The 26,480-nt window shown below is 38.4% G+C and overlaps 2 protein-coding genes and 1 non-coding gene across 6 annotated transcripts in view; 1 reads left to right on the top strand and 2 right to left on the bottom strand.

Moving 5' to 3' along the window:
• Window positions 1-13,608, bottom strand: part of musk (muscle, skeletal, receptor tyrosine kinase) — a 31,235-nt gene extending 17,627 nt beyond the window's left edge. Inside the window, exons 1-8 of the mRNA XM_051413385.1 lie at window positions 13,259-13,608; window positions 7,656-7,782; window positions 6,714-6,865; window positions 6,408-6,535; window positions 5,987-6,128; window positions 5,723-5,847; window positions 1,719-1,878; window positions 1,277-1,283 (exon numbers count right to left, since the gene is read on the bottom strand). Coding sequence (XP_051269345.1) covers window positions 1,277-1,283; window positions 1,719-1,878; window positions 5,723-5,847; window positions 5,987-6,128; window positions 6,408-6,535; window positions 6,714-6,865; window positions 7,656-7,782; window positions 13,259-13,328 — 911 coding nt within the window. The 5' untranslated portion in view covers window positions 13,329-13,608. The remainder of the gene's footprint in view (window positions 1-1,276; window positions 1,284-1,718; window positions 1,879-5,722; window positions 5,848-5,986; window positions 6,129-6,407; window positions 6,536-6,713; window positions 6,866-7,655; window positions 7,783-13,258) is intronic.
• A 2,263-nt stretch (window positions 13,609-15,871) lies between these two features.
• Window positions 15,872-15,943, bottom strand: trnae-uuc (transfer RNA glutamic acid (anticodon UUC)). The gene has a single exon. It is a non-coding gene; the product is annotated as a tRNA-Glu (tRNA).
• Window positions 15,944-16,630: 687 nt separating this feature from the next.
• Window positions 16,631-24,619, top strand: rassf6 (Ras association domain family member 6). 4 transcript variants are annotated; one of them, XM_051413084.1, is made up of 11 exons: window positions 16,631-16,797; window positions 19,906-19,982; window positions 20,152-20,225; window positions 20,440-20,600; window positions 21,088-21,182; window positions 21,327-21,526; window positions 21,638-21,739; window positions 22,431-22,482; window positions 22,655-22,773; window positions 24,002-24,099; window positions 24,291-24,619. In XM_051413084.1, the coding sequence occupies exons 2-11, from the start codon at window positions 19,964-19,966 to the stop codon at window positions 24,364-24,366; spliced, it is 996 nt and encodes a 331-aa protein (XP_051269044.1). In that variant the 5' UTR covers window positions 16,631-16,797; window positions 19,906-19,963; the 3' UTR covers window positions 24,367-24,619. The 4 variants fall into 4 exon arrangements, with proteins under 4 accessions (XP_051269044.1, XP_051269042.1, XP_051269045.1 ...); XM_051413082.1 differs by having other exon boundaries at window positions 20,147-20,225; XM_051413085.1 differs by lacking the exon at window positions 16,631-16,797 and adding an exon at window positions 19,086-19,623.
• Window positions 24,620-26,480: the final 1,861 nt, after the last annotated feature.

Raw genomic sequence — 26,480 nt, 5'->3', positions numbered from 1 at the left:
TATCTAAACTAGATCTGATATAATATAAATATATTCCACTTACTATGTGTAGACCTCACGGGCAAGGAAATATGAGTGGGTTATGACTTTATTAACTAGACCAGTTATTGCCTATATAATTACATAGGTGTATTTGAAATGGCGACTTTTAGCAATGGACAGGTACCCCTCAACACACAGGGAAGAAAGTTAGCCAAGGCACTGCCCTTCATCTGTAATAATATTGGCTGTACCTATTTGCAATTTCAGTGGTTGTGTATTTTACATAAAAGAAAGAAAAACTGTGAGAAATAGATGCTTATTATAGGTCCCCAGAGCAATCGGTCTTTTACAGCTTTGTGTGGTGTGTGCACTAAAAAAAGTCTACTGAAATATCCTCTTTAAAATGATCCAGATGTGAATCATGAGACAGGTTGTAGAAGATTCATATGAGATTAAACTCTGTCTGCCTGCCTGTTGGACCTCCATGCTGCCTCTAGATTGAACATAATCCTGCCTATCTGTTTCCCACTCCGTCCTCCCTCTTGTTTTCCAGCTCTCGCGTCTGTTCGTCTTCCAGCATGGACACGCTCCACATTTCATTCTGTCTGCCTCACATCCATGGTCTTTCTGCCTGCCTGTCTGTCTGACAGCCTTCACTCCACGTCTCGCTCTTTCTGCTGTATACTGCAACACTTACAAAATCCAGATGTCGCCTCTTAGGGAGGTTGGTTGCTTCAGCAGAGTTCAAGTCAAACCACCAAACTTAAATCTGACCTGTAAATCTATCAACCCCCATCATCCAGCTTCTCTTTACTTTCTCTCTATGACTCTCTCTCTGCTTCAGGCCCAGATGTTTGAATTTAATGTATGATTGAACCATTAAGCCTGATCCTGTTTTCTGTCTACAACATGTTTCTTTCTTCATATTTACCTCAGAAATTCTGGAATCCCAAGGCCAACGTTTTCTCTTTCTCTTATACCTTTCTCTCCCTCTCACTATCTCTCTGTCCTTCTGCAGTTACGTGGTCCAGATGTGGTGACTGGGGTTGTGTTGTGGTTCAGCAAAGTTCAAATTCAACTCACACCATATGGGTGACTAAGAGACTGGCTCCCTCTTGGTTTTGCAGGTTTACTGACAGAGCCAAAATGCATAATTGTCTTCAGCAGACCCAAAGGAAGCAATAGCACTTAGTCACTTCAAATACATATGGTTATGGTGCGAATATAAAATTTAGTGACATGCAAAAGGGGGTTCTACAGTGCTAAACACTAAGGCACAGAGTATTTCTCTTACCTCCACTCTATGGGGAAGTGGCAATATCCAGAAGACGTTGGTTGAAGAAGCACAAGAAGGAGAAAAGGGGACAAAAGAGGAGGAAATAAGACAAAAATCAGTCTCAGTAGGAAGAGAAAAGCAACCATGGTGCTTCTCTCACCAACTCATAGATAGCTGTGAGGGACAACCAGGTGGAGGGACAGTGTGTGTGGTCAGGGAGGAGGGGATGTGTGTGTTTTTTTAGGTGACTATGGTCATGGGGTGTGAGGGGCGGTGTGGTTGAGGTGTCAACCAAATGGGGGGTACAACAAACAGCTGAAGCCACACAAAACACTACTTATATAACTGACAGCTACCTCGAGACAATGTGACTCCCTAACACACACAGTCGTAAGCACTATCAGCGATTTTGTAATGTGTGATATCTTAGCGTTGAATGGAAATGAAAATGTGTCACTACCTGCGACAGTGACTCTAGCAGTTGCCTTGACAGTGTTGGCTCCGGCACTGTGTCTGTTGGAGGCCAGACATGTATACAGAGCCGGCTTGTTCACTGTCACTTTAAGAACGGACAGGATCACCTCTCCCACCAAAGTGTCTTCGACCGATGCACCTGAGATCTGGAGAAAAATAAATGACACTTAAAAATATATTATATATATATTATAAGATGAAAAATATGCCCCCTTTCAATAAAGATAGATTTGTTTTTGTCCACTGGGAGGCAGCAGAACCACCTAAAAACACAACACTGACACACTGTATTATATTATAAAGTTGTCATGGCAAATGTGTTAACAATTTAAACATCCAAGAGACGCAAAGCAACATCAGCATTCATTTGGAGTTGTATTTCCATTCTTATAGCTCTGGATTGGACCAACTTCTGAGGGAAATATCTGGCTCTTTAGCCAATAGCTCTGTTATGTTCACCAGCTAGCTGCTGACTTTCATCGTTTGGTGCTGGGTGGGCAGTGTATAGTGGGTTTTCAGAGAGACTGCTATGACTGAATCCAAACATTGGAGCGTAAAACCAAATGCTCCATAGAGCTGAGTGGTGCTGCAGAAATGACTCTGTCCTCTGGCAAAAGGTAGCATGTATGTCCCAGGATGATTATGTGTTGGGCAGATGATGGCAATAACGCAAAATTGAGTTTAGTACTTTAAGATATCGTGGTTGTGTGAAAGCATTTGGTAGCAGAATGAGTAGAACAGATGATGAAAAAAAGGACAATTTGTCCTACCTCATGAAATTAAATCATGTTCTCCGTCTCTGTCCCAAGATTTAATATGTAAAGTGTTAATACACTGTTTATAATATAGTCTCATGGGTGTTGAGTTGATAAAACTAAGCTCCCGGCAATAATATAACCACTTGTAATATATAAGAAGTTTTAAAAATGCCCTGGTATTCACACGGGGCAGAAGTAGCCCGATAAAATGTGTTTGTTGTTTTAGGTTCCTGTATTCACACTAACATATATATATAAATGATATATGTGAGGGTCTCTGGGTGTGTGTGTGTGTGTGTGTGTGTGTGTCAAGGTGCTGATGTGAGACATGTCTATATTTGAAGTTGTGTCTGACACCGCCTGTTTTTAGGACGAGCTTGATCCAGTCGCGCTGAAATTAATGACCTCAACAAGCTGCCAGAAAAGCAGCTCACACAGTCATTTTAATCAGCATAACACACACACACACACACACACACACACACACACACACACAGACATACTATTTACAAGCATTATGGGCCTGTAATCACTTTGTAGCTAGCACCCAAGACCATTAAATAGCCAGACATTATGTGGTGTATGTCTGCCCGCAGTGGCACGCAGAAAAAAATGTCTGCTGCCTGGTTGAAACATAGTCCTGTTTAACATTGTATTAGGTACTAGTTGGTATAATTTTTAACAGGTTTCAAGCAGGATCGAAGGCACATACATTACAGAGTGGGTGGTCTTAATTATGACACAAATCAAAAACAACAGCAGTGATCTTTAAAGAAAAGACCATACAAGTGCATGACAAAATGTACTTCTAAGATTTTAATTTTACCTCACCAGCTAAAATCTAAATAGATCATTGTTCCTTTTAGGTTTGATATGTTAACTTCTCTCCTGAGTCTACAGGACGTGGAAAACTCCTGGTGTTTTACATACTTGGGCTTTTGCAAAGAAAAAGAAAATTATGCATTTGGTACAAGGTGGATAATGTCTTCTCCTGCTGTCCTAAAAAAGAAAAACATTGCATGTTACAACTACAAAGGTGATTAAAACCAAACTGTCACAATGACTCCTATGTCAGAGCATAAGAATAAGATTATTAGACTTATCGTAGCAGTTGGAGACTTGACATTCTTGGTCACAAAGTGTATCTCAGTTATGTTAAAATATTCACCAGTGTGTACCTTTTTTATGTAACAGAATATTTCCCTTGCATGGCTGGGCTGTTGGAACATCTAGTCAGAGTCTTTAGATCACAAATCAGCAGTTAACAAAAACCATTCAGCACTGTAAGACTTTAAGAACCTTTGTGCTCACTCCCTTAAAAAAAATCCAATCCAATTAAAGCTGATAACACTGTGTATCATTGGCTAAATGGAAGGCAATCTCTTAGACCTGTTTAATATATGAGTTTTAGTTTGTGTGTTGTGTGTGTGTGTGTGTGTGTGTGTGTGTGTGTGTGTGTGTGTGTGTGTGTGTGTGTGTGTGTGTGTGTGTGTGAGGGAGAGAGAGAGACAGAAAGACAGAAAAGGAAAGAAGAAAAAAAAGAAAAAAAAGTGGGTTGTTTCTGTTTTTGTGTGGGTCTGTGTTCGTAGTGTCCTGGTTTCCTTATGTACCCTTGCTCATTAATTGTTTTATCGCTCGAGCCACGTGGACAGCAGATAGACAACATATCAATAACACCACTGTTGTCATGCAGTGCCGTATACAGTGACAGGTGTTTTGAAAGAGAAGAACATAATTGAAACCACTTAAGACACGTGTTGCTTACATAGACCAAAGCAAATGAGACACTATTACTATCGGGGATGTGCAGCTTTGTCAGCAATGCAGATACTGTATGTCTGCCACCAAATAAGAGACTTATGGAAGACCACTGCTGATCAAGTAATTTATTGCTTCCAAGTATTGTACATCACTGCAGTTAACTTTTGTATAATTAGCCCTTTGTCTGTCCTTTGGATTTGCCAGTTTCCCACCAATTTAAGTAGACAATGCTAATGTGCAGGTTGCAGGCATTAGCATTAGTCTACTAACTTTATTAGTTAGTACAATTGTATTCTTTAGAGAACTTCAGTATAGTTTACCCTAGTACCTCAGAGCTATGCTACAGTATGTGAAGTAGTATTATAGTATTATTACTATTATTATTATTATTATTGTTATTATTATTATTATTATTATTATTATTATTATTATTATTATTATTATATATTACAACTATTATTATTATTATTATATACCAATATGATATTATCTATTGTATGTATATCTTCTTGTATAGTCATGTATCTATTATACATATGCTATATATCATATCATATCTTGTGTATATATATATGTGTACATATTAGATATATTGTGTATTTATATTACATTATGTATGTATGCACACCTTGCACAGGCTGAATATATGACACATGGTTACATTATATCAATATTAATGTATAATATCTATGTGTATACATGTAACATCTGTTCAGTCATCATATTATATATACATATTGTTATTATATTATTATAAATATTATTAATATTATCGTTATATACTGTTATTATTATATATTATTAACAATAACACTACCATCATGTCATCAGTACTATTACCACCATCTTGCAACTACAACTCTTAGCACCTTACCTACCTATTTATCTTTTTTTTTAAATATTTTTTTATCTTTTCTATCTAAGTATTTTATTCTATTGTTGTATTTTATTCTATTGTATTTTATTGTATTTTAATGTACCTGGCTGCTATGACGACCCAATTTCCCTCCGGGGATTAATAAAGTCTACCTATCTATCTATCTATCTATCTATCTATGTTGGCTTTCATGGATATCTGCTCTGTTATTGTCACAGCTTTCCCATTATGTAAGGCTCCACGACTGACAATGTGTCACAATGTCAGCTACGTGATAATATTTCTCTAATGCTGGCTGTGTTGAGTGACATTTGAGCCAAACTCAACTACTGCAAAGGAGACAAAAATATTCCTGGAGAGATCACAAGAATTTATGAGAGACCTGGGGGACCGGCATGGATATGGATAGATAGATGGATGGATGGATGGATGGATGGATGGATAGATAGATAGATGGATGGATAGAGCACGGAGCTACAGCCATAAACAACACACCATAAACTTTGGATGCAAAGATAAAGTGGAGACCAGGATCATTTAGAAACCCATATTGGTCAAATTCTTTCACACACACACTGAAACCTGAGCACTCACGGTATTGCCATTTTCCAGCCAGGTGATGGTAGGGATTGGATTTCCCGTGGCGTTACACTCCAGGGAAATCTGGCTGCCATACGCTACCCTCTTCTCCTTAGGAACCCGCAGGATTCGTGCTGGTGCTGAACACACATACACAGACAGCGTAGACACATAAACTCACATTTACTGCAACCAAACAATTATATTCCACTTAAACCTTTTAAGAGAATATGTACAAGCCAAGCATGGGTTGAAGTGAAACCACATTTAAATACATACCTTGTACCTCTATGGTGACAGGCTTTGAAAAGGCCAAACCAAAGCTATTCCTGGCCACACAGCGATACTGGCCTGCATCCTCTTTCTGTATGTTATGGATCTTGAGTGCACCATAGTCGAGAATGGTAACACGGTCAGTGATCTGGGAGAGATGAGATGATTTGTTTCTCCCCTTTTAAAGACTGAATGTTTAAACATTATTACGACATTGTTTTTATCTAATACTGTGGGACACTTGAAACGAGAAAAATTTACAGTCTGGATACCTTTCCCATTTGCACCATTGCTCTACTGATTAGACCAATGCTGCATTAGTCTCAGTAAATGATTATCTTACTCAGTTTAAAAAAAATGAACATGTAAATCGTCTAACAACTTCCTGTTTTTTGTATGTGTAAAAAAATAAAAATTAAAAGCATACTTTGATAAGCTCATCGTCTTTGAGCCAGGTGACATCTGGTTTGGGGTTGCCGAGGGTAACACAGGGCAACACTGCTTTGGATTCTACCAGGAGGGTTACATTGGTAGGATGACGTTTGATCTGTGGCTCTGATTGAGGGACAGACAAGACGGGAGAGAGATAATCTATCTCAATACTACTGTGAGTGTGTTGTTCTTAATGGAAATGTACCATGTACAAATTCTTAAAAAGAAATGGGTTAGAGTTAGATCAAGATCAAGATTGACTAGACTCCAGCCCTACATCCTTGAAAGGAAGCAGACATACTCATCTTTAGCTGTAGTGCTCCACAGCTCTTGGCCGGCTCTCCGATGCCGTTACTGGCGATGCAGCAGTACTCGCCGTTGTCTGACTCTCTTACATGAGGGATGATTAGCATCTGTCCCTGTTCCCTGGTAATGTACCGGGGGTCATAATACCTGATTGGACAAAAGGGAGGGTGCAAAGCAAGAGTTACATTGTGAGCAGAAGGGACAAATTGACTTTTTAAAAATGATATTTAACTTTTCAATTGTCTTGAGCTTTAGAAATATTCTCTTTCTACTAACATTTTACCAATTTTAATGTTAGCCTTGCAATTTGCTACTGTTGCCAATAGTAGCTAATGTTGACGTCACTAATATTCAAAATTGCTTTATTGTTAGCCTTTTGATTGCCAAAATAAGCAGCATATTTCACCAACTTGTAATTGCCTAAGCTAGAAGCTAAGATAAACTAATGGTACATACAGATCTTACATAGTTTTTTTGCCATTGTTATGGCCATAATATTGCTAACAATGTATCATATCATTTTAATGTTTTCCTTGTAATTACAGATATTTAATCTTTTTTTCCCCCTTTTTTAGCCAATAGTAGTTAACGGTGATGTTACTAACATTTCTTTTAAATGCCTGAATGTTAACCTTTAACCTTTCGATATTCAAAATAAGCAGCTTATGTCAGTGGTTAGCCCTGTGACGTCATACAGTACTTAACAACTATTGTTACTGACTTAGGTTTCAGAGGGCAACATTTTAAGGCTATTTTAATGAAAGGATTACCCAAAACAATTTGACTGTTTTTGTATGTATAATATTACCTTATTGGAAAAGAGAATTATTTCAATTATTTCACAGGTTAGCATTTGAAACTTTGTATATATCTTAATGAACCTGCAGTACATCCTATAGATGCTGAATGCTGTAAGAGGTGAAGGTGTTTAACTCACATGATTGGATGGTTATTCTTGGTCCAAGTGATTTCAGCGGGGGGACGGGACTCCACCTCACAGATGAAGGTGGCATTGTGATCTAGCAGTACATCCACTGTCTCTAATAAGGTGATGATTCGAGGCGCTAAGCGATGAAGATAGGAAGAAAACATGAAGACATTCGTCACAAAGCAAAAAAGTCCACTGCAGTATTTGAAAAAAGGGACATGTGGAAAAAGAAATGAACATGCCAGAATGATGATCTTAGACTTTATGAACAGGGAATATCCTGCAAACCTACAAAATGTCATCTCTAATGCACATATTTTTGTAGCATGGGAGATAGGGTTGAAAATGTAGCATCCTGTGTCTTTATAACACATACCAGTCTCACTCAACAGCTGCATCTTTTCAGCCAAATTATTTGACATTCTTGGCATTCCTATTTTAGATAGACTCATCTGTTTCAGTCACTCAGTGACCAGCTATGACCGCTGACTACTGGGACCAGATCAGAGGTTTTGAGGTTGTTGTTTTTTTTACAGCTTTGACCTGAGAAGGATGACCTCCAGGAGAAGAGAAATCTGTTTAAATGTGAAATTATATCTGAAGGAATTTGGGATTTTGCAACGTGATATAAAGTATTGAGAAATAGGAAAGAAGAAAAGTATTAGATGGAAAAGAGGATGACACAGAAGTAAAGACATAGTGTTGAACTCGACTTGAGGTTTGTTAGAGCTTTTTTTTCCTTTTTCTTATTCAAACAGAAGTTGAAGCAAGGACATTTTAATTTAAGGTTCAAGGATACGCTCCATCCCCTGTGCACGCACTGTTCTCTACTATCTTGTTTCAACAGATGGTCTCTGTTAAAATTAAAGTGGGTAAGTTACCAATTCTGTATACACTGAATAACAAATTATTAGAACCACCTGTACTTTTTCATGATATGAATCAGGTGAATCCACAGTGAAGATGTGATCAATATTTATTTCATCTATTTAGCCTGCTTTAATCGTGAAAGGCAGAAAAGGAGAAGAGGGATTACTTTCAGACAAGTGAGACAGGGGAAAAGGAAAAAGCACCTCAGTATTAGTAAGGTAGTCTTATGTTTATTTTTTTACTCTGGGTGAATATGTTGAGGAGGAGAAAATAAGAGGGGGAGTAAAAACAAAGAAAAGACATGTTGAAAGGGAAAAGGAGATGGTAGAAGATAGTTGTAACACTGGGGTGAGGCAGCAACTGTTTATGTGTGGATTCAGATCAGAGACATCAGGGTTGCTTTAAACTTTGTATGAACTAAGGAGAGGAAGAGGCAAAATAGAAAACAGAGGAGAAAAGAAAAGGAAAGAACAGAGGAGGGAGAAAAATAAAGGAGAAGAAAGAAAAGGATTATTATGCTTGTTTTGTCTCTTGAGAAACAAAAATTTCTCAATAACATTGCTGGAAGGACCAGCCCACATCCACAACCCCAACCCCAGGTCACTGCTGCTGTTTGACTCATTAATGGGCGATGGAAAGAGGGCTACTGTAAATCAAACTGAAACCATGACATGAGGTTAAACCTTGGTTTAAAACAGTGGGATGCATTTTCAGCCAAGGTCAAAGAAAGGAAAAATATCTCACCACTACGTGCTTTGTTAAGTTATTTCATGTATGCAGTTTAAAATCGTATTTTTAGCCATGCTGGTGACATGGCTGTATGGTTGACAACATTGATCTGTTTGTTGTTCAGTCAGTCCATCATTTTACCTAAATATCTCAACAACTATTGGATGGATTGCAATGATTTTGTACAGACATTCATTGCCCCCAGAGGAGAAATCCCGGTGACTTTGGTGATCCATTTTTTTTTTTGGTGAAATGTCTGGAGACAAAGTGGATGCATTGCTATGAAGTTTAGAACAGATATCCATGGTCCCCAGAGGATGCATTTACATTTGTGGGTTTTTTCTGTGAAATGTGTCAACAACTATTGGATAAATTCTAATTTATGTTCCCCTCAAGATGAATTTTAATAACCTTGGTGACCCTCTGACTTTTCATGTAGTGGCATCATCATAGCAAAATCTGACACTTTGGTTTATGACCAAATACAATAATGACATCTACATCAGCCTCAAAAGCACCACTGTGCTTATATACAGTCTCACAGAGCCACTAGTATGGCTGTAGAGTCTTTGTGTCGTGTTTAATGAAACATTTTTAAAATGTGGCACAATTCAATATTTGCAGATACTTACTGTACTTACTGAAAGCCAGAAAATTCTTCTCTTTCAAAAAGAAAATTCAATTGTGTTGATTGCAGGACGTTATAGTAGTACCTTGGTTCTTGAGTGGGTTTGTTGCTGAATGTGTGTTTTTTTTCCTCACCATGTAACTGCCAAAATTACGTCTGAACAGATGGACAACATCTGAAGACTAAAGGTTTCTCTGTGGCTGTTGTTTAACCACATGACTCATTATTTAGAGCACACGAGAGCCTCACCAGATTTGACCCTTCGGGAGAGGTGCTTGTTATGAAATGCCGCTTGGACAGCAGAAATGATACAGTGTTGTTAAGGCCTTCAGTGAGGGCCGGTCACATCTGGCCTCTACTGTATGTATTACAAAAACCTACTTGATCCAAACCAAGTGTCTCTCATTATCACGCTTTGTGTGTGTCCACACCAGAGCATAAAATCATAAAGCTGCTAGCGTGCAGGATAGAGCTGAAAAACATCATTTTTGCTAGTTTGCTGCACTTAACCAATGTGTGTAGAGCTAGAAATGTATTTTCTTGTAAAATCCTCAGATATTAAAGCCATTTTGTCAAAGCTATCATTGTGTGGTTACCTATTAGCTCCACCAATTTTGCTCATTCAAATGTCTATTACAACATATGCCATTTATGTCTGTTTTGCTTTCTCTGTAATGACTCAGTTTTTATTCCATCTTATGTTTTATTTCCTTCAGTTTCCATTAGATCTTTGTCAACTCCATTTCTTTCATATAATAGGGACCTTCTTTAGAGCCTGTAACTTATAACATCCGTTGGTTCCTCTGGTGTTTGCTTTGATTTGCAGTTTAGTCCTCTAGGTTTTTTCCGTACTTTGAGTCGAATTGTTAACAGTATACTCTCTCACTCTATCATGCAGACCAGATACATATTTTTTTTAAACTTGATACTTTCATTGTGGTCGAACGAGAACAAACACAAAAATAGTATTGTTCTCGTGGCATGTCATGGGATCAGAAGTCTGCAAGGGAGTCATCCATTGTTTGTAGTGGTTTAGTTCAAACAGGCATGCTGTGCAAGATTTAAAAACACCCTCTTTAATGTATCATGCTGCCTGCGTAAGTGAATGCATAAGTGATCTAGATTCATCCTGCATATTTGACAGTTGAGTAAGTCCAAAAGAAATTGTTCTTTTGAAAAAATGAATGTATTCAACGTCTGCATGAGGTGTTATATTGTTTTGGTTTATGCTGTCACCAGTTAATCGACATCCATCATTTGTTTGCTCACACTAATTTCAAATGAAATCCAGCACAGCTAATGAAAGCAAGCTCAGCTCAGCCCAGCCGAACACATGAAAGTGAATCCTTTTGTGACATCCATCTCAGCTTTGCTCAACTGACCCACGCCTCAAAACCACAACACAGAGGCAATAATAAATACAAATAATAATATAATGCATTTTTACAGCACTTGTCAATCCACAGTTGCTAAACATTTCATTTGCAGCCACAGCTTGTAAAACTGTGCTCAATCAAGTCATGGGCAATTAAAGATAATCTTAAAAAGGCAAACCAAACTCATGTTTGGCCGCTTCATTTAAGTTCAGTCTCACAAATCTTAAAAACCAACTCAGTGCATTTGATGTTGAAATAATAGTTTAACATTATCTCATTCTCACATCTCATCTCTGTGGGGAACAAATAGTACTGTTCTGTCAAAAGTTAAAAACTACTGCTGACAAATGAACACATAACCTGTTTGTATTGCCAATACATTAAAATGAATACAAAAACGTGACCTTGTGGTTTTTTAGGGCAGACTTTCATCCTAAGCACATAGGGACTCAATCTGGATATTAACTGATTCATGGCACTAAGTAAGATTTCCTTCCAGTTTAGTTTAGCAAAGTATCAGGTATTTTCAAGGTCAAAAAGCTCAAGTCCAAATGAAGTCACGAGTCACTGGTGTTAAAGTCCAAGCAAGTCTTTTTTGTCATGTCGAGTCAAAAGTTATGAAATTTGTGACTCTCATCTGTGTAATGTCATTTACGTCCACACCTCTGGCTCTGGTACTGAGGATATTGTGGATGTTCTTCTAGCTTTGACAGTATCTTGAGATAATGAAACATCCTCCGTGTTAAAGAGTTTTTGGTAGAATTTCCATTTACTAATAACATTATAGACAGTTAAATCATTGTTCTTACTCTATCTAAGTTTTAGGTAACAGGATGCCTTTAGTGACTTGGACCAACAAGAAAGATGCCAAGTCTAACCCTACACCTCATCAGCCCAACCTAGCTCACCAGCTACAGTATGTACCCTGGCAGAATGTGACAGCATCTACACCACCTGTCTCTCTGAGCCGATCGGCTGCATGCACTGTATATCTGCGCTTATAAAACATGTATTGTATGTCAATGATCTGCTCTGCAGGCCTGTGCATGTGACCCTAAAAGTGTGCCAGCATTTGATATGGTACCCATCTCACATGTCCTGAAATCCAGAGGCAATGGGTGAACTTGCTTTAGTCAAAAGTCTTTAACTTAATAAGATGTCCATTTTTCATCATTTCTGGACCTGTTTTCTTTTGATTACCAATACTGTCATATGGCAAGTGTAGAATATACGGGAGATTAGCTACAGCCATTGAAGTTGATGAAAGATTCAGATTTATAGAACTCACAGGCTTTAAAAAAAAGTACAGAAATAATTGTCTCTTGGTGCCCACTTTCTGATCATGTAGGCACAGTACGGCAGTGGTGGAGATGAATCATATGGAAATCTGGTGTATTAGATACAGTGCAGGGAATAGCCAGCTCCTTACCACCTTTACAACACCCTGCAGAGAGGATATGCCAGAGTGTAGGAAGGATATAGATTTAGTCACATTTACACTGTGTAGTCCTATAAACACCTTCTCCTTTTCCCTACAGGATGGGATGGAAAACAGGTGATGTCCGTGCAATGTACTGTATGTAGGGAAATATTCTCTTTAGGAAAAGCTTTTACATAAGAAGAAATGATGCTCTCCATTATTTATTTTTTCCTTACATGTACCTATCCATTGTTGACTGTTGATCTTTAGCCCATATATTTACTCATGCACACATTATGTGTAATGCACATTATAAATATAGGGCTATATTGTAAAATTTTCCTTTTTCCTTCTTCTGTTTTTTGTATCTTCTGTTTACATTTTGTGATGATAACTGTTATTATGTAATTAATGAAATTATTTTACACAAGACAGTTTTTACATTTCTATGAATTAAATGAGCTATACAGAATTCACACTGTTTTACTGTACAATACCTGAATGTTGCTCGAGACACTTTTGGCAACCTATACTGAAAAACACACTCTTAAAAGCTCTTTGAGTGCAAGCATATGGAAACGTCACATACCTCTCTGTATCCCGTAACTTGAGGTGACCAGAGCCAGCAGGAAGACTGAAATGGCTTCCACAATCTTCATCCTGGCTTTATGATCCGCCTCGATAAAGCTTTTTGACAGGTTCACTATAAGCTGGCTGTTAGATTCCCATTGCAGGTAAGAAGACGTTCTTGTTGGTTGTCACTTTGGGTGTTCCTTCACTGTGTGCGTCTGCGTGTGTTGTAGCCAGGGACAGCCATGAGCTCTGTGCTCAACAAGGACCAGCTCAGTCACTCTGTGTGTGTGTGTGTGTGTGTGTGTGTGTGTGTGTGTGTGTGTGTGTGTGTGTGTGTGTGTGTGTGTGTGTGTGTGTGTGTTTGGTGACGGACAGTGGCAGCTGCCAGCTGTCCTCATGTATAGTCACTCAGGTTTTGGAGCCACACTGAAAGCTCCAAAGGCTCCAGTGCTGGAGAGTCATCCTCATTCACTGTAATCAACAACAGTGTCAGTCCACTGTTTATTTATCGAACGACACAAGCTGCATCCAAGGTTCTGCTTTGTAGTGCCATGTGAGTTGAAATAAATAATTTGTGTCAGTAAAGCTACAACAGAAACAGAAATCAAAGCATAGAAACAGCAAAAATTGTCACAAGTTGTGACAGATACTATAACATAAAACGTATATATACATAGGACACAAAGAGGACAAACATTAAAGCCACTGAGAAAAGTCACATTACCCATTAAAAGGAGACAAGAGGAGTTACCAGATAAGAGACCTTTCTATTTTCAGAAAGAGCAGAGTGTCAGGACAGCAGGTCACAATATACTGTATCAATATACTGTGTGTCTGTATCTTCTCAACATGCAGTCGTATATGCAGATAAACAACATTAACAATACATGTAAAGCATGTAACACATACTGTAGAATATCCGTACACATTATACGTTTTACTATACAAACAAATGTACACAGGCACATTCCAACTCGCCACATACTGTTACATTTTCACACACACACACACACACACACACACACACACACACACACACACACACACACACACACACAGTCCAGGAGGCAGCCTTTGTGTCCACCTGTTGCCTGCCAGCCTGTATGTCCTGTTTTATTTTAGGAAAGGAATGGCATTTCAGTTTGTTTGCTCCTTATCCATTCTGCTTTGGATGGCGTCAACTATTGTATTCCCCCAGCAGGCACGGTTAGCTGTACACATTGTTGTTGTTGTTTTTTTTAATTAACCGTGGCCTTCACAGAGGTAAAAGCGATGAGGTTGTTAATGCAGTTTTGTGCAACAGTATTAGGCTTCAGTTTCATACGATGGACAATACCGTCACTTGTGATGGTGAGGCTGCCATGAGTGATGCCGTTGTCTTTAGTCTGGTCATGTAACAAAGGTAGAAGGTGTAGTTTATTAACTATTTTAATGTCCCTTTCTCTTTATCACATTTACATTGAGCCCCTCCATCTTCACAACTTAGATAAAACAACACACATCACCACTAGGTGATGCTGTCAATCAGGGTAATTTGTACAGCATGGCAGAATATGGTATCATTGTTTGGTTATGTTGTTTTTTTTAAGTTAAGGTAATACAATACTGATATATCTCAAACACATCCACGGAACCAATACCAGAACAAAAGGAAAAGCATTACATTGTACTTTGCCAAGGACCACCTAATAAGCAGTATAATTCTGGACAGCTCTGGACAACAGTACTGATACTGTGACTCCCTCTGCTGACACAGAAATGAAGTGCATCTGAACTTGAATCACAACAGTAAACAAAACCATGTGTAAACATGATTTATTTATTTATTTGAGGGACTGGAAAGTGAAATAAGTTTTTTTTTGGTTTTTTTTTCAAATACTGGATACAGCCTGTGTTGCTGTCCTGGATTACCATGGATCCAACTGTTGGCACGGAGCTTACAGCAAAATGTAACTGCACCAGGCTTAACCCCAATGTGTTTGCATTACATGAATCCATTTATCCTGTAAGTAAACAGATGTTTTCTTTTGAGAGAGTGTAAACACTTAGGCATGTTTACACTTAAAAGTCCCATGTGACCCTAGTAATCTTAATAACATCAGGACAAGCTTTGGTTAATAACAAATGTTTGTGCAAATAAAAATCTGTTGTTCATCCTGCCTTCTTTCAAAGCTCCTGCTTCAGGGAGGAGGTGTGCAAAAAACGAAATGTACTCTCTGGTTAGATACATATTGGGACACCCGATCAAGAATCTGAAGCCCCATTTGTTTCATTGGAGCTGCTCTGTAACCCACATTTTTGTTCATGTGGGGAAAGAAAGATTATCACAAAAAAATAATAAAATCAACAAATGTATAGAGCAACAAAATACAAATATTTCAAAATATAAATAAAATTAGGAACAATTTAACAGATGAAAATTCTATCAGACGAACTTCAACAAAGGGGAAATTCTTTTTTCACTCTTACTTTACACACAGGCTTGAAAATCAACCATGCAGGTGAAGTGATGGTCTGCCATGTGCTCAAGGGCACCTCACCACTGCACAGGAGGTGGGACTAACCTCCAGTTACACTTACCAAGCTTTGACTAAGTTTGGGCTGCCCAAAGATTTGAGGTAAACACTTGTTCCCATACCGGGAGTTGAACCCGGGCCACCTGGGTGAAAACCAGGAATCCTAACCGCTAGACCATATGGGAATAGATACAACTCAGAACAAGGAACCATAGAGAAATTCTTAATAAAGTCAGTCGGGAGACGGGAAAGGCATCCAGTGTCGTTTTTTGCTCTTCTTTCAATTAAGTATACCCTCCAGTTCTGATATAACTGATGCTACCCCCATCTACACTAACCTAGCCACAATTGTTGTTTAACAAACACTGTCTTCTTCCTACTTTCCTGAAAGGATGCTCATTGTTCTGGTAACACTATATCGGCCACAAACGAATAGATTGAACCCTGGCAAGATCTTGTCATTATGTGATCCTGCGAGTCTAGCTGCCTCACAAGGTTAACTCCATGTCATGGTGATCCTCTCAGATTCATCACCAGTGGCAACAACATAGCCCCTGCCTGGAGATATGATATGAACCAACTGACTGAATGAAACGTTTTATAGATGTCTAACACAAAATTGCAATCCACATATTATTCTTACATTCTCTTCAGCTTGAGGAGCTTTCAATGAGGACAAAGCTTGAAAGTTGGCTAACAGGAAACTGTCACTCCACTGGTTATCTCTCTCTCTCTCCCTCTCTCTAGACACACACACACATACACACACAAAGCAGGAGTCATATCTGGTGTCAGTCAGCCCCTCCCTCTCAACGTTGTCTCAACGTGTTCTGCAATAATTAACCAGCTGCTGCAGTGTGCTACATAAGCTCCCCTCCTACCACATGCAATGTACTCTGGACCTATGAACACACACACACAGATACACACCGACACAAGCACACACACACATGCATACACGTACAAGGTACAAGAACTCAAACATGGAGCTTTAACAGCTTCTCAGCTTTATTTGTTTGGAGGTTGAAAGACTGGCCAGGTAGGAGTGAATTTATTCTTGATTTGATTTATTGTATGCTTCCTGTGAATGTAAAAGAACCAAACAGTGCTACTTTTTTTGAATAGCAGCATTCATTCATACAGAAGTTACCTGAATGCACCCACGGTCTAATATTTAATTAAAACTTATTCTAACTTTGACATACAATTACAATTTAATTCTGCTATGTTTTCATTTGTTAAGACATAACAGATATATTGCCTAAAAATACATGTAAAACATATGTCTATTGCTTTTTATTCAAATTAAACAGAACCAAACACAGGGGGCACTATACCAACACTACATATTTAAGTAAAATCTGTGCATGTAAGTTAGAAAGAACAAGTGTTCGAACCGTAGAAAGGGAGAAAGGAGTGGAGTAAGGGAGACCGTGAGGAAGAGTGAGGGGGAGTGACATACAGGAAGGTAATACAGGGAGAAACTGGGCGTGTCACAGTGTAACTTGGCTTTTTTCCTGCTGGCTATGTTTTTCCGGCTCATAGCTTTTACAATAAAAAAGCTTGCATACGTTGTACCCTCTATTCTGCCCTCCATATCAGTATGGTGTTTTGGCTTTGCCAGAGAAATGTATTATGACAACATTCATAGTTTTACATTGCTAAATTCTTATGTAGTGCCTCTCTGAATGTTGCGTTAATCCTACCGGCTTACAGTAGCCTTTATTTAAAGGTCCAGTGTGTAACATTTAGAAGGATCTATTGGCAGGAATCAAATTTGATATTCATAGGTATGCTTCATTTGTGGATAATCCCCTAAAAATAAGAATAATTTTTTCTGTCATATTGAACCACCATGTTTCTACAGTGTCCAGGAAAGGACCAACAGACAATGGCTCTAGATAGGGCCTTTTCTTTTCTTGTGAGTTACATGACAACCATAGTTTCTCTTATATAGGGATGTAGACTTTTGGTCTTGTTCATCATTACAACCAATTGGGTTGCTTTGATTCATGAATGTATTGACTTCTCCAGCAGCTCGGATTATTACCTTAAACTTGTGGCAATACCTCAATAGAAGTTAAATGGAACTCTCCCCCTACTGAATTAGGGGGAAGTGGCCATGACACATGACTGTAAAACTTCTGAACAAGGTGTTTTGTTTGGCACGGATGACATATTCATTTTCTTCTTTCACTTGTTCTGTGTGCTCCTTTGGCCTACGGGGCTTATGGCCGTTGGCTTCCTTTGAGCCAAGTTTAAAAGACTGCTGCTGCAGTGCCTTTGTTGGATTTATGAATTCTAACACATTATTGACTTTGCAATGCCGACCATTTATCACTAGTTCTCCTTTATTGTTGGCTTTGCTTTGACTTTTGACATGCATGTGAGTCATTAATCACACACACAAACGCACACAGTTTGGATGTATTTGCTTCAGGGAACCTTAAAATCTGCATGTTGAGGCTTGAAGGACACAGAGTGAAGTGCTCGCATTAGTTCAAGTTACAGATTAAAGCGAACTTCATGCACATGATGTACCAAAAAACAGAACAAAAATCCTCTCTATCACTGCTGTCTTCCATGCTTTCCTGTCTGTATTTATTCTGCCATGAGGAGTTTTTTTTTTTAAATCTTTATCTGCCCTTTTCCAGCAATAACCCATGTTATGTCTGTTCACACAAAAACATGCACTGTGTACAAACTTAATTTACAGATGAGCAAGTGAGCATCTCCGAAGCAGTAGATGTTAACTGAGTGTTGTGGTCTAGTCCTGCACCTTGCCAGGTTCCCATGGATCCCTGTTAAGAGCCAATGCAAGAAAGGCAGATTTAAGTATTTCTCAGGCATGCATCATGCACAGATTGGCCCCTCTTTATCAAAATGTTTCTAATTATTACACACAGAATTAAAATATAATGTCAATTGTACAGTAATTGCTGTCTGACACATCCATATAATACACACCCACCATGCGCAGGTAATTATGTGTATGTGTATACATATAAATATGTATTTTAAATGAATTATTATTATTCTTATTATTATTATTATCATTATTATTATTTTTATTTTTATTTTAAAACATCTAACATGTAACTGGCAGTCATGCTAGAAAGAAAATGTTCTCACTTAAACATGTTGTCCATTAAAATAAAAAGCACATATCAATTCATCATATGTAAACACAAGAGATCAGACTGACAATGTGGGATTTCCTGCATTTACCTATAAAAAAATGCATGAAAAGTTGCGTACTGCACCTTTAAATTTTGTTCTTGTTGGTGTAAAATGGTTGTCCCTTTGTACAAGAGTGAGCTGTCAGTCAGAATGAGGAGTGGTGGGGCGGCTGGGAGGACAGCTGCTGAATACCTGAGATATTTTGGCAAACAAGCTGAGACAGAAAGAGCAAAAGAAAGGAACAAAGCTGCTGCCTAAAGACTGCTGTGTTATCCACTGGAATTCAGGAGAATTAGAGACAAAGATAAAGATAGAAATGCAATAAAGTGAGAGAAAAGAAGAGAGAAGCCACGTGGATATTCCAACAATCTCTGTTCACAGGCACAGGCTTCAGTGCCTGAGACCAAAAAATAAACAAATGGCTGGGTCTACACTGTCATCACTGGTTACTGGGTGGAGTACTGTTATTAAATCTCTTGGAAACAAGCGCAAAATAAGAAAGTGAAAGAGTAAAGGCTCGGCTAGAGAGAGAGAAAAAGGGATAAATATAACACAAAAACCTTCAGAGAAAGAGAGAGAGAGAGAGAGAGAAAGGAAAGAGATATTTAAAGCACAGAAAGAAGAACGACAGAGAGACAAAGAAACAGAATCAAGAGGAGAGCTCTGATTTGTCATGTTAGAGAAGGTAAGACTCTAATTATATTGTTTACTTCTGGAAGGAGTGACTCTGTGTCGGTTGTACAAGTGCAGTGTTGTTCATTTTCTGTGCAATCCCTCGCTCAGTGTCAACACAATGCCAGTCAGTCAGGTGTCTTTGTTTAGGAACCTGGACAACACTAAAATGCACGCTGAAGTAGCATTCAAGTCTGAAACCTCTAGTGTTTGTCTCCTGCTTCAAGCTCAACAGCTAGCACAGCTATCACAAAAGCTGTTGCTATTCCTGATTTGTTTTGCTCTCTCTCTGCAGTAGTTGATACAACCAGAGATGAATAAAGCTGCTCGTCTCCAAGGGATCCAGGCAGGGGATGGGAGGACACTGTCCAGGTGGGTGTAAGCGAATGTGATTGTTGTCTTGTATACTGAAGAGATCAAATATAACATTTACAAAAACAGTACAGTTACACAACTTGCTTGGTGCTGCTCCTTGCTGTGCTGTGGTCTGCAGCATCGTGTATTTAGTCATTCACTGCTGTTGTGTTCATTTCCAGAGCAGAGTTTCTCTCACTGCTGAAAACCTACAACTGCTTCCTAAAGGACCAAACTCAACTTCACCTCGCTTACTCACAGGTATGGTATAATGATATTGTTAACATTTTTTGTTTTACGTAATTTTTCTCCCTGTCAGCCTTGTTATTGGCTTTAGACGTTTGTCATTACAGCACATGTGTATCACAGGACTTGCTTCAGGAAAAGTGTACATATAAGTAAAGTGGTATGTTAATTGTAAGTGTGGCTGTAGTTATACATCGTACAGGTGTCTCTGGGTCTGTCTCTGTAACAGGGTGCTGATGGAGAGGTGGTGGTGGAAGGCTTCCTGAATATCTCCTGGGGAGTGCGGAGACCCATCAGGCTGAAAATACAGGACGACAAGCAGATGCTTCCCTTTGCTCCTCTGATCTCACCTGACCCCACCAGTCCAGTCAGCCCGATCGGAAACAAGAGGTTGTTTTCAGCTTTGGTTTAATATTATTAGTATGGTCTATACATACGCTTTGGAGCCTTTGCATTCACAAGCCCAGACTTACCTGGCCAACAGCCTCCAACCTCTTTTAGCCAGGTGTTCTTATGCATTAGCAAAAGAAAGACTCTCATTCTCATTCTTTACCAGACATTATTATTCCAGTTTCCTCTCATAGAGAACCCAAGTATGAGCTTTGGGATTCATGAGATGGATATAGTTGTTGATTAACCACCTGTAAAGTGTAGTGAACAACCCTTGAGAACGAGAAAGTTCTTGCTGTTATAATTTAGTGTATTTGTCCTTCATTCAGTACACAATACATTGAGATTGTAAACAGATCAGTTGAATTTGAATTCAATGTTTTGTGCCAAGATATAGGTATGTTAAATTTAAGTCATATTCATTTCTGCATGCAGGTAATTAGGATAAGTTTGAGGTCTCTGAGATCATTTCCTCTCTTCCCTGCAGGGGTATGACACGATGGGGAGAATATGTTGACCTTCACCAGATAGATGAGATGGCTGAGACACCACAGGACACAGTAGTCACTGCTCCTTTACCAGGTTGTTTTTTTATTTTCACATATATCTCCATGATATTTTCACTACTTATCTTACAAGTCCTCACTTTTGTATAACTGTACATTGCAGCTGTTATTTCAAGGACAGAACATATGATTCAGTTCTTTGTTTCTGCAAACTCTAAAGGTCCAGTTGTTTATGAGACCACCACACTGCGTCCTGTGAGGCAGAAGAACTCAGAGCTGGAGGCGGAGTCCAACCTGTTTCGCTGCATGAGTGACGCCTCATTGGTTAAGAGGAGGAGGGGAAAGGGAAAGTCAGCAGCACAAAGAGAGAAAGAAAGACAACACCGCTTTTCTATCAATGGACACTTTTATAACTATAAGGTAGTGTTAAGCTCAACCCTCTCCTCCCCTTTCCATGTAACACATATGTCTCTCTATTTCTCTCACTCTCGTCTGCACTGTAGCTCATCAATCACCCATTGTCCCCCACAGACCTCTATCTTCACTCCATCCTTCGGTACGCCAACTAAAGTTCGTATCTCCAGCATGATGACCACGAACCAGGTCATTGAACAGTTACTAAACAAGTTCAAGGTGAGCTTTCGCACACTCTCCTCAAAATCATTGCAATGTATAAAAGGGTGCAAACATCATCAATTACAGTGATAAATCAATAGCAATAATCAAAAGTTACCCACTGGTACTGCATTATTTTATATTTAGGTTAAACTGATTACAATGGACTTTCTTATGAGTAGACATTCACAGGGTTGAATGCTGTAGTGTGTGATTATTTATTGATTGAAGGTATTGAGAGCTGATCATTTTTCCACAACAAGTTCTCACAGAGTTATTCAGTCAGGTCAGGTCAGGTCAGCAGTGGTGGAATGTAACTAAGTACATTTACTCAAGTACTGCACTGGAGTACAGATTTTAGTTACTTGTAGTTAACTTGAGTATTTCCATTTTATGCAACTTCATACTTCTACTCCACTACTACAGAATGAGTACTTTTACATTTGAAGTACATTTTGCTGAAAATGCTAACAAACTTTTAAAGGCTTTTCACTTCTAGTGGAGAGCTTTCGCAGGGTATTAGTATTTTACTTATGTAAACGATGTAAATGAAAAAAAAAGGTCATCCAATTGTTTATTCAATCTATTGTAGACTACACAGCTATGTACAAGAAATATGTATGATTTGGGGAAAAAATCTATTATGGAGAAAAAAATGCATGGTCTCACCACTTAATCCTATTATTAATCCTGTGTGTTCATCCTACAGATAGAGAATGATCCCCAGGAGTTTGCTCTTTACTGTATTCACCAGAGTGGAGGTATGCTTTGCTGTTATACTAGTTACACATTGAAGTTATTAGACAGTTATTAGACAATGTAGGACAGTTCAATTCTTCACTGACGTTGTGTGTGTGTGTGTGTGTGTGTGTGTGTGTGTGTGTGTGTGTGTGTGTGTGTGTGTGTGTGTGTGTGTGTGTGTGTGTTGTTCAGAAAAGAGAAAGCTCAACAACAGAGACCAGCCCCTATGGGAGCGCATACTACAGGGACCCTCTGACGACATCATGAGGATCTTTTTGATGGATATGGACGAAGAGGAAGTCAGCAATGATGTGAGTGTTGTAGCTCCGCCTCTAGAGGAATAAGTTAACAAGTTAAAAAAAAAACCACTTAGTGATATTTAGGGAAAATATGAACGTAGTAAAATAGACTGCATGCATGTATTCTTCGAATAGAATATCAATGATAGATCAATATGATCAATAACAGTTTTGTGTTTAAGTGGGAATCACTTCTGAGTATCTGGTCAATAATGACAGGGTACAATAGTAATATTTCTCAGTAACAATGGCAGGAATAACAGGATAGCAGTCTTGATATTGAAATGGAATAATTTGTATTATCATTTATTTTAGAGTTAAGATATATTCTCAAAAAAGTGCTTTGGGAAATTGCAGTGTAAACTTTTACACTAGAGTATTTATTAATATAGTTTGTTTCTAATGATTCTTTTTTACATTATTGTTGTTGCTGGGGAATGACAGAATATAAGCCTCATAGCCTGAGAAGAAGGGTTTGCCTTTATAGCTTTAGTTTTATAGCTTATGTTTATGCTCTTAAATACTAGGCTGTTAAATAATGTTCCATTGTTTTCCCCCTTTTCACTGTAATTGCAGTGTAGTTACAGGGCATGTTAAAGTTTATTTTTGTGTTTTTTGTGTGAGTAAGAGCCACATGTAGGTGAAGTCCTTTTTATGACATAGCTGTGCTGAGAGGACATATAGGATACGCCTGCTGGTGCCCTGTTTGTAATTATTCAGAATGGGTATTTTAGTTCTAGGTCTTCATGAATCTAAATTTGTCGCCCCCTTGTTTCCCACACTTCTTCATGTATAGCCTACCTATAGCTACCCTGTCAGTATTTCCTTACCCTGTATGTACCAAATATTTACACAATGACTTGTGGGCTATAATCTCAGCGTCAGTGAAGAGACTTACACATGCACAAATCTTTTTCAGATGGAGATTTAAATAAAAAAAAAACATATTTACATTTCTTTTATCATGCAAATACCAATGTCCTTCTGGCTCTGGATAAATATAATTATATGTTTATTATTTATGCAGATTTGCAGTCCATAAGACACAATTCAGTGTGAAAGCATAGATGCTAGTGTCCTGTTTGCAATTTTAGTCAAGTTTCTTCTGTTTCTTGTTTGCTAAGACTCTTTTCCACAATCTTAATACTTACCCTAGATTCAATTGATATTCTGTTGCTCCCTCCTCTCCTTTCCTCTCCTCTCCTCTCCTCTCCTGTTCCTTATTTTCTTCTCTTCTCAGGTAGCCCAGTATTTGAACTTGGAGCTTCCTATCCTGGAGCAGGTTCTACTGAAACTCAGAGAGGAGGAGAACAGAGAGATACAGAGGGTCATTGGCAAGTCAGTATAAGTGATCTTTTTGTATTTTTTTGTGTGTGAATAAGTGTTTCAATTTTTTTTTCACTTTTATTTATTTGCTTATTTGCTGCTTATTCATAGTATCTGTATATGTGTATGTTTGTGTGTGTGTGTGTGTGTGTGTGTGTGTGTGTGTGTGTGTGTGTGTGTGTGTGTGTGTGTGTGTGTGTCAGGTACCAACAGCAGCACAGACTCCTATCCCATATGCTGAACTGTAAGACGTCACATCACATTGAGACCAGCGTTTGATGACTGCTGATCTAAGTCACTGACCAATCATTCATCGCAGTACCACCATAAGGATGAACGAGTAACTGTGGATGAAACACTGTACATTTTTTTACAAGGTCTTTAACTTTATAAACAAGGTTAAAGTTGCAAAAAAAAAGTTGCTTAATTTTTTAAACTGTAAAATACGTACAAAATAAATGTGTAAGCTGATGTAAATAACTGTAAATCAGTGTTGTGTGTTCATAAATAAATAAAAGTTGTGGGACCATTATGAACTCTCATGTGTTGTGTGATGAATTAGTTAATCACTGAATTAATCTATACACATACACAAATGAACAAATTGATTAATACAATTTTAATGTAAATAACTTAACAGACTAACAACATGGATACTATCCTTCTAGTTCTCTGGTACCACGAAAAGGAATAAGTTTCCCTTTTGCACAAAGATAGATAAATATATAAATAATCAAAGAAAGAACGAAATGACACAATTGGTACAATTTTGAATAGAAAGAATATGGTTTATGATTCATGTTTCCTGTTTGAGTAGAGTGATTTTATCTCTAGGGTATTTATTGTATTGGTTTGTAGTACTCTGGACTCACACATCTTTACTGAAGGATCATAATGGAAATAAGCCCTGAACTTAACTGAGTCATCCTTGCCATCTGGAAATGTGTTTGATTTGTCAGAGGACAAAACCTCTTATTCCCTCCCTCCAGCCTCAGACATTCTCATTTTCCCCACACTCCTGCATTTTTATGGACCTTTCCAAACCTGCCTTTCCTTCTCTGTCTAGCAGCTGTCCCCAGTGTGTTCTCACCTTCACCACACCGATCTGCTCACCTACCCCTCATTACGTTATTAGTCTCTTATATAATAAGAATGTGATATTTCCAATCTAAAGCTACCTTAGGGGAAATAAAGGTGGTAAACTGGATGTTAAAAGATGTGTGTGTGTGTGTGTGTGTGTGTGTGTGTGTGTGTGTGTGTGTGTGTGTGTGTGTGTGTGTTTGTGACAGGAGACTACTGTGGAAAACACTGTCATAGCAGTTAAATAATGGTGTAGTGTAGAGTGAGCAATGCTGGGCTGTTCAGTGGCAAAGGCTTTATAAATGCTTGCCAGCCCACCAGACAGCCTCATATTACCCTGCAGTGTAATTTTACTCTGACATGATGACTGACCAAAATGAGAATAAATTGTAACTAGTTGTTTTATTGAAGGAGAGAGTTTCCATATGATGACTGCCAAGGAGCCCAATGGTATCCCTTTTTAGAAATGGAAAGAGAGTGTGGCATGGCATGACTTTGTAGCTGTGGCAGAGATCCACAGACATTGGTTTAGTGATCCCCATCTTAAAATCTTAATCTTAAAACTTATAGAAAGGCCCTCCGTAATGCCAGAGGAGCCTATTACTCAGCACTAATAGAAGAAAATAAGAATAACCCTAGGTTCCTCTTCAGCACTGTAGCCAGGCTGACAGAGAGTCACAACTCTATTGAGCCACATATCCCCATAAACTTAAGTAGCAATGACTTAATGAACTTCTTTTATAATAAAATTATTACTATTAGAGAGAAAATGAATCACCAACTGCCATCAACAGTTATCAGTGGCTCTCCAAGTTCAGGGACTTTTACTAATGTAAACTCAGATATATATTTAGACTGTTTTTCTGCCATCGATCTTCATCAGTTAACTTCAATAATTTCTTCATCGAAGCCATCAACCTGTCTATTAGACCCGATCCCAACTAGGCTGCTTAAAGAAGTTGTTCCCTTAATTGGCACTTCTTTACTGGATATGATTAATCTTTCTTTATTATCAGGATATGTACCACAGTCCTTTAAAGTAGCTGTAATTAAACCCCTTCTTAAAAAGCCCACTCTTGACGCAGGGGTTTTAGCCAACTATAGACTGATCTCTAACCTCCCCTTCCTCTCTAAGATTCTGGAGAAAGTAGTCGCCAAAGAGTTGTGTGACTTTCTACATAACAATAGTTTATTTGAGGATTTTCAGTGAGGATTTAGAGTTCATCATAGCACAGAGACAGCTCTGGTTAAAGTTAATAATGACCTTTTGATTGCTTCAGACAATGGACTTGTCTCTGTACTTGTATTATTAG

This window comes from Dicentrarchus labrax, unplaced genomic scaffold, assembly GCF_905237075.1.
Source record: "Dicentrarchus labrax unplaced genomic scaffold, dlabrax2021, whole genome shotgun sequence".
In the NCBI taxonomy this organism is placed as follows: domain Eukaryota; kingdom Metazoa; phylum Chordata; class Actinopteri; family Moronidae; genus Dicentrarchus; species Dicentrarchus labrax.
Note: the sequence above shows the minus strand (reverse complement) of the source record. Positions and strands in the feature narration are given on the sequence as shown.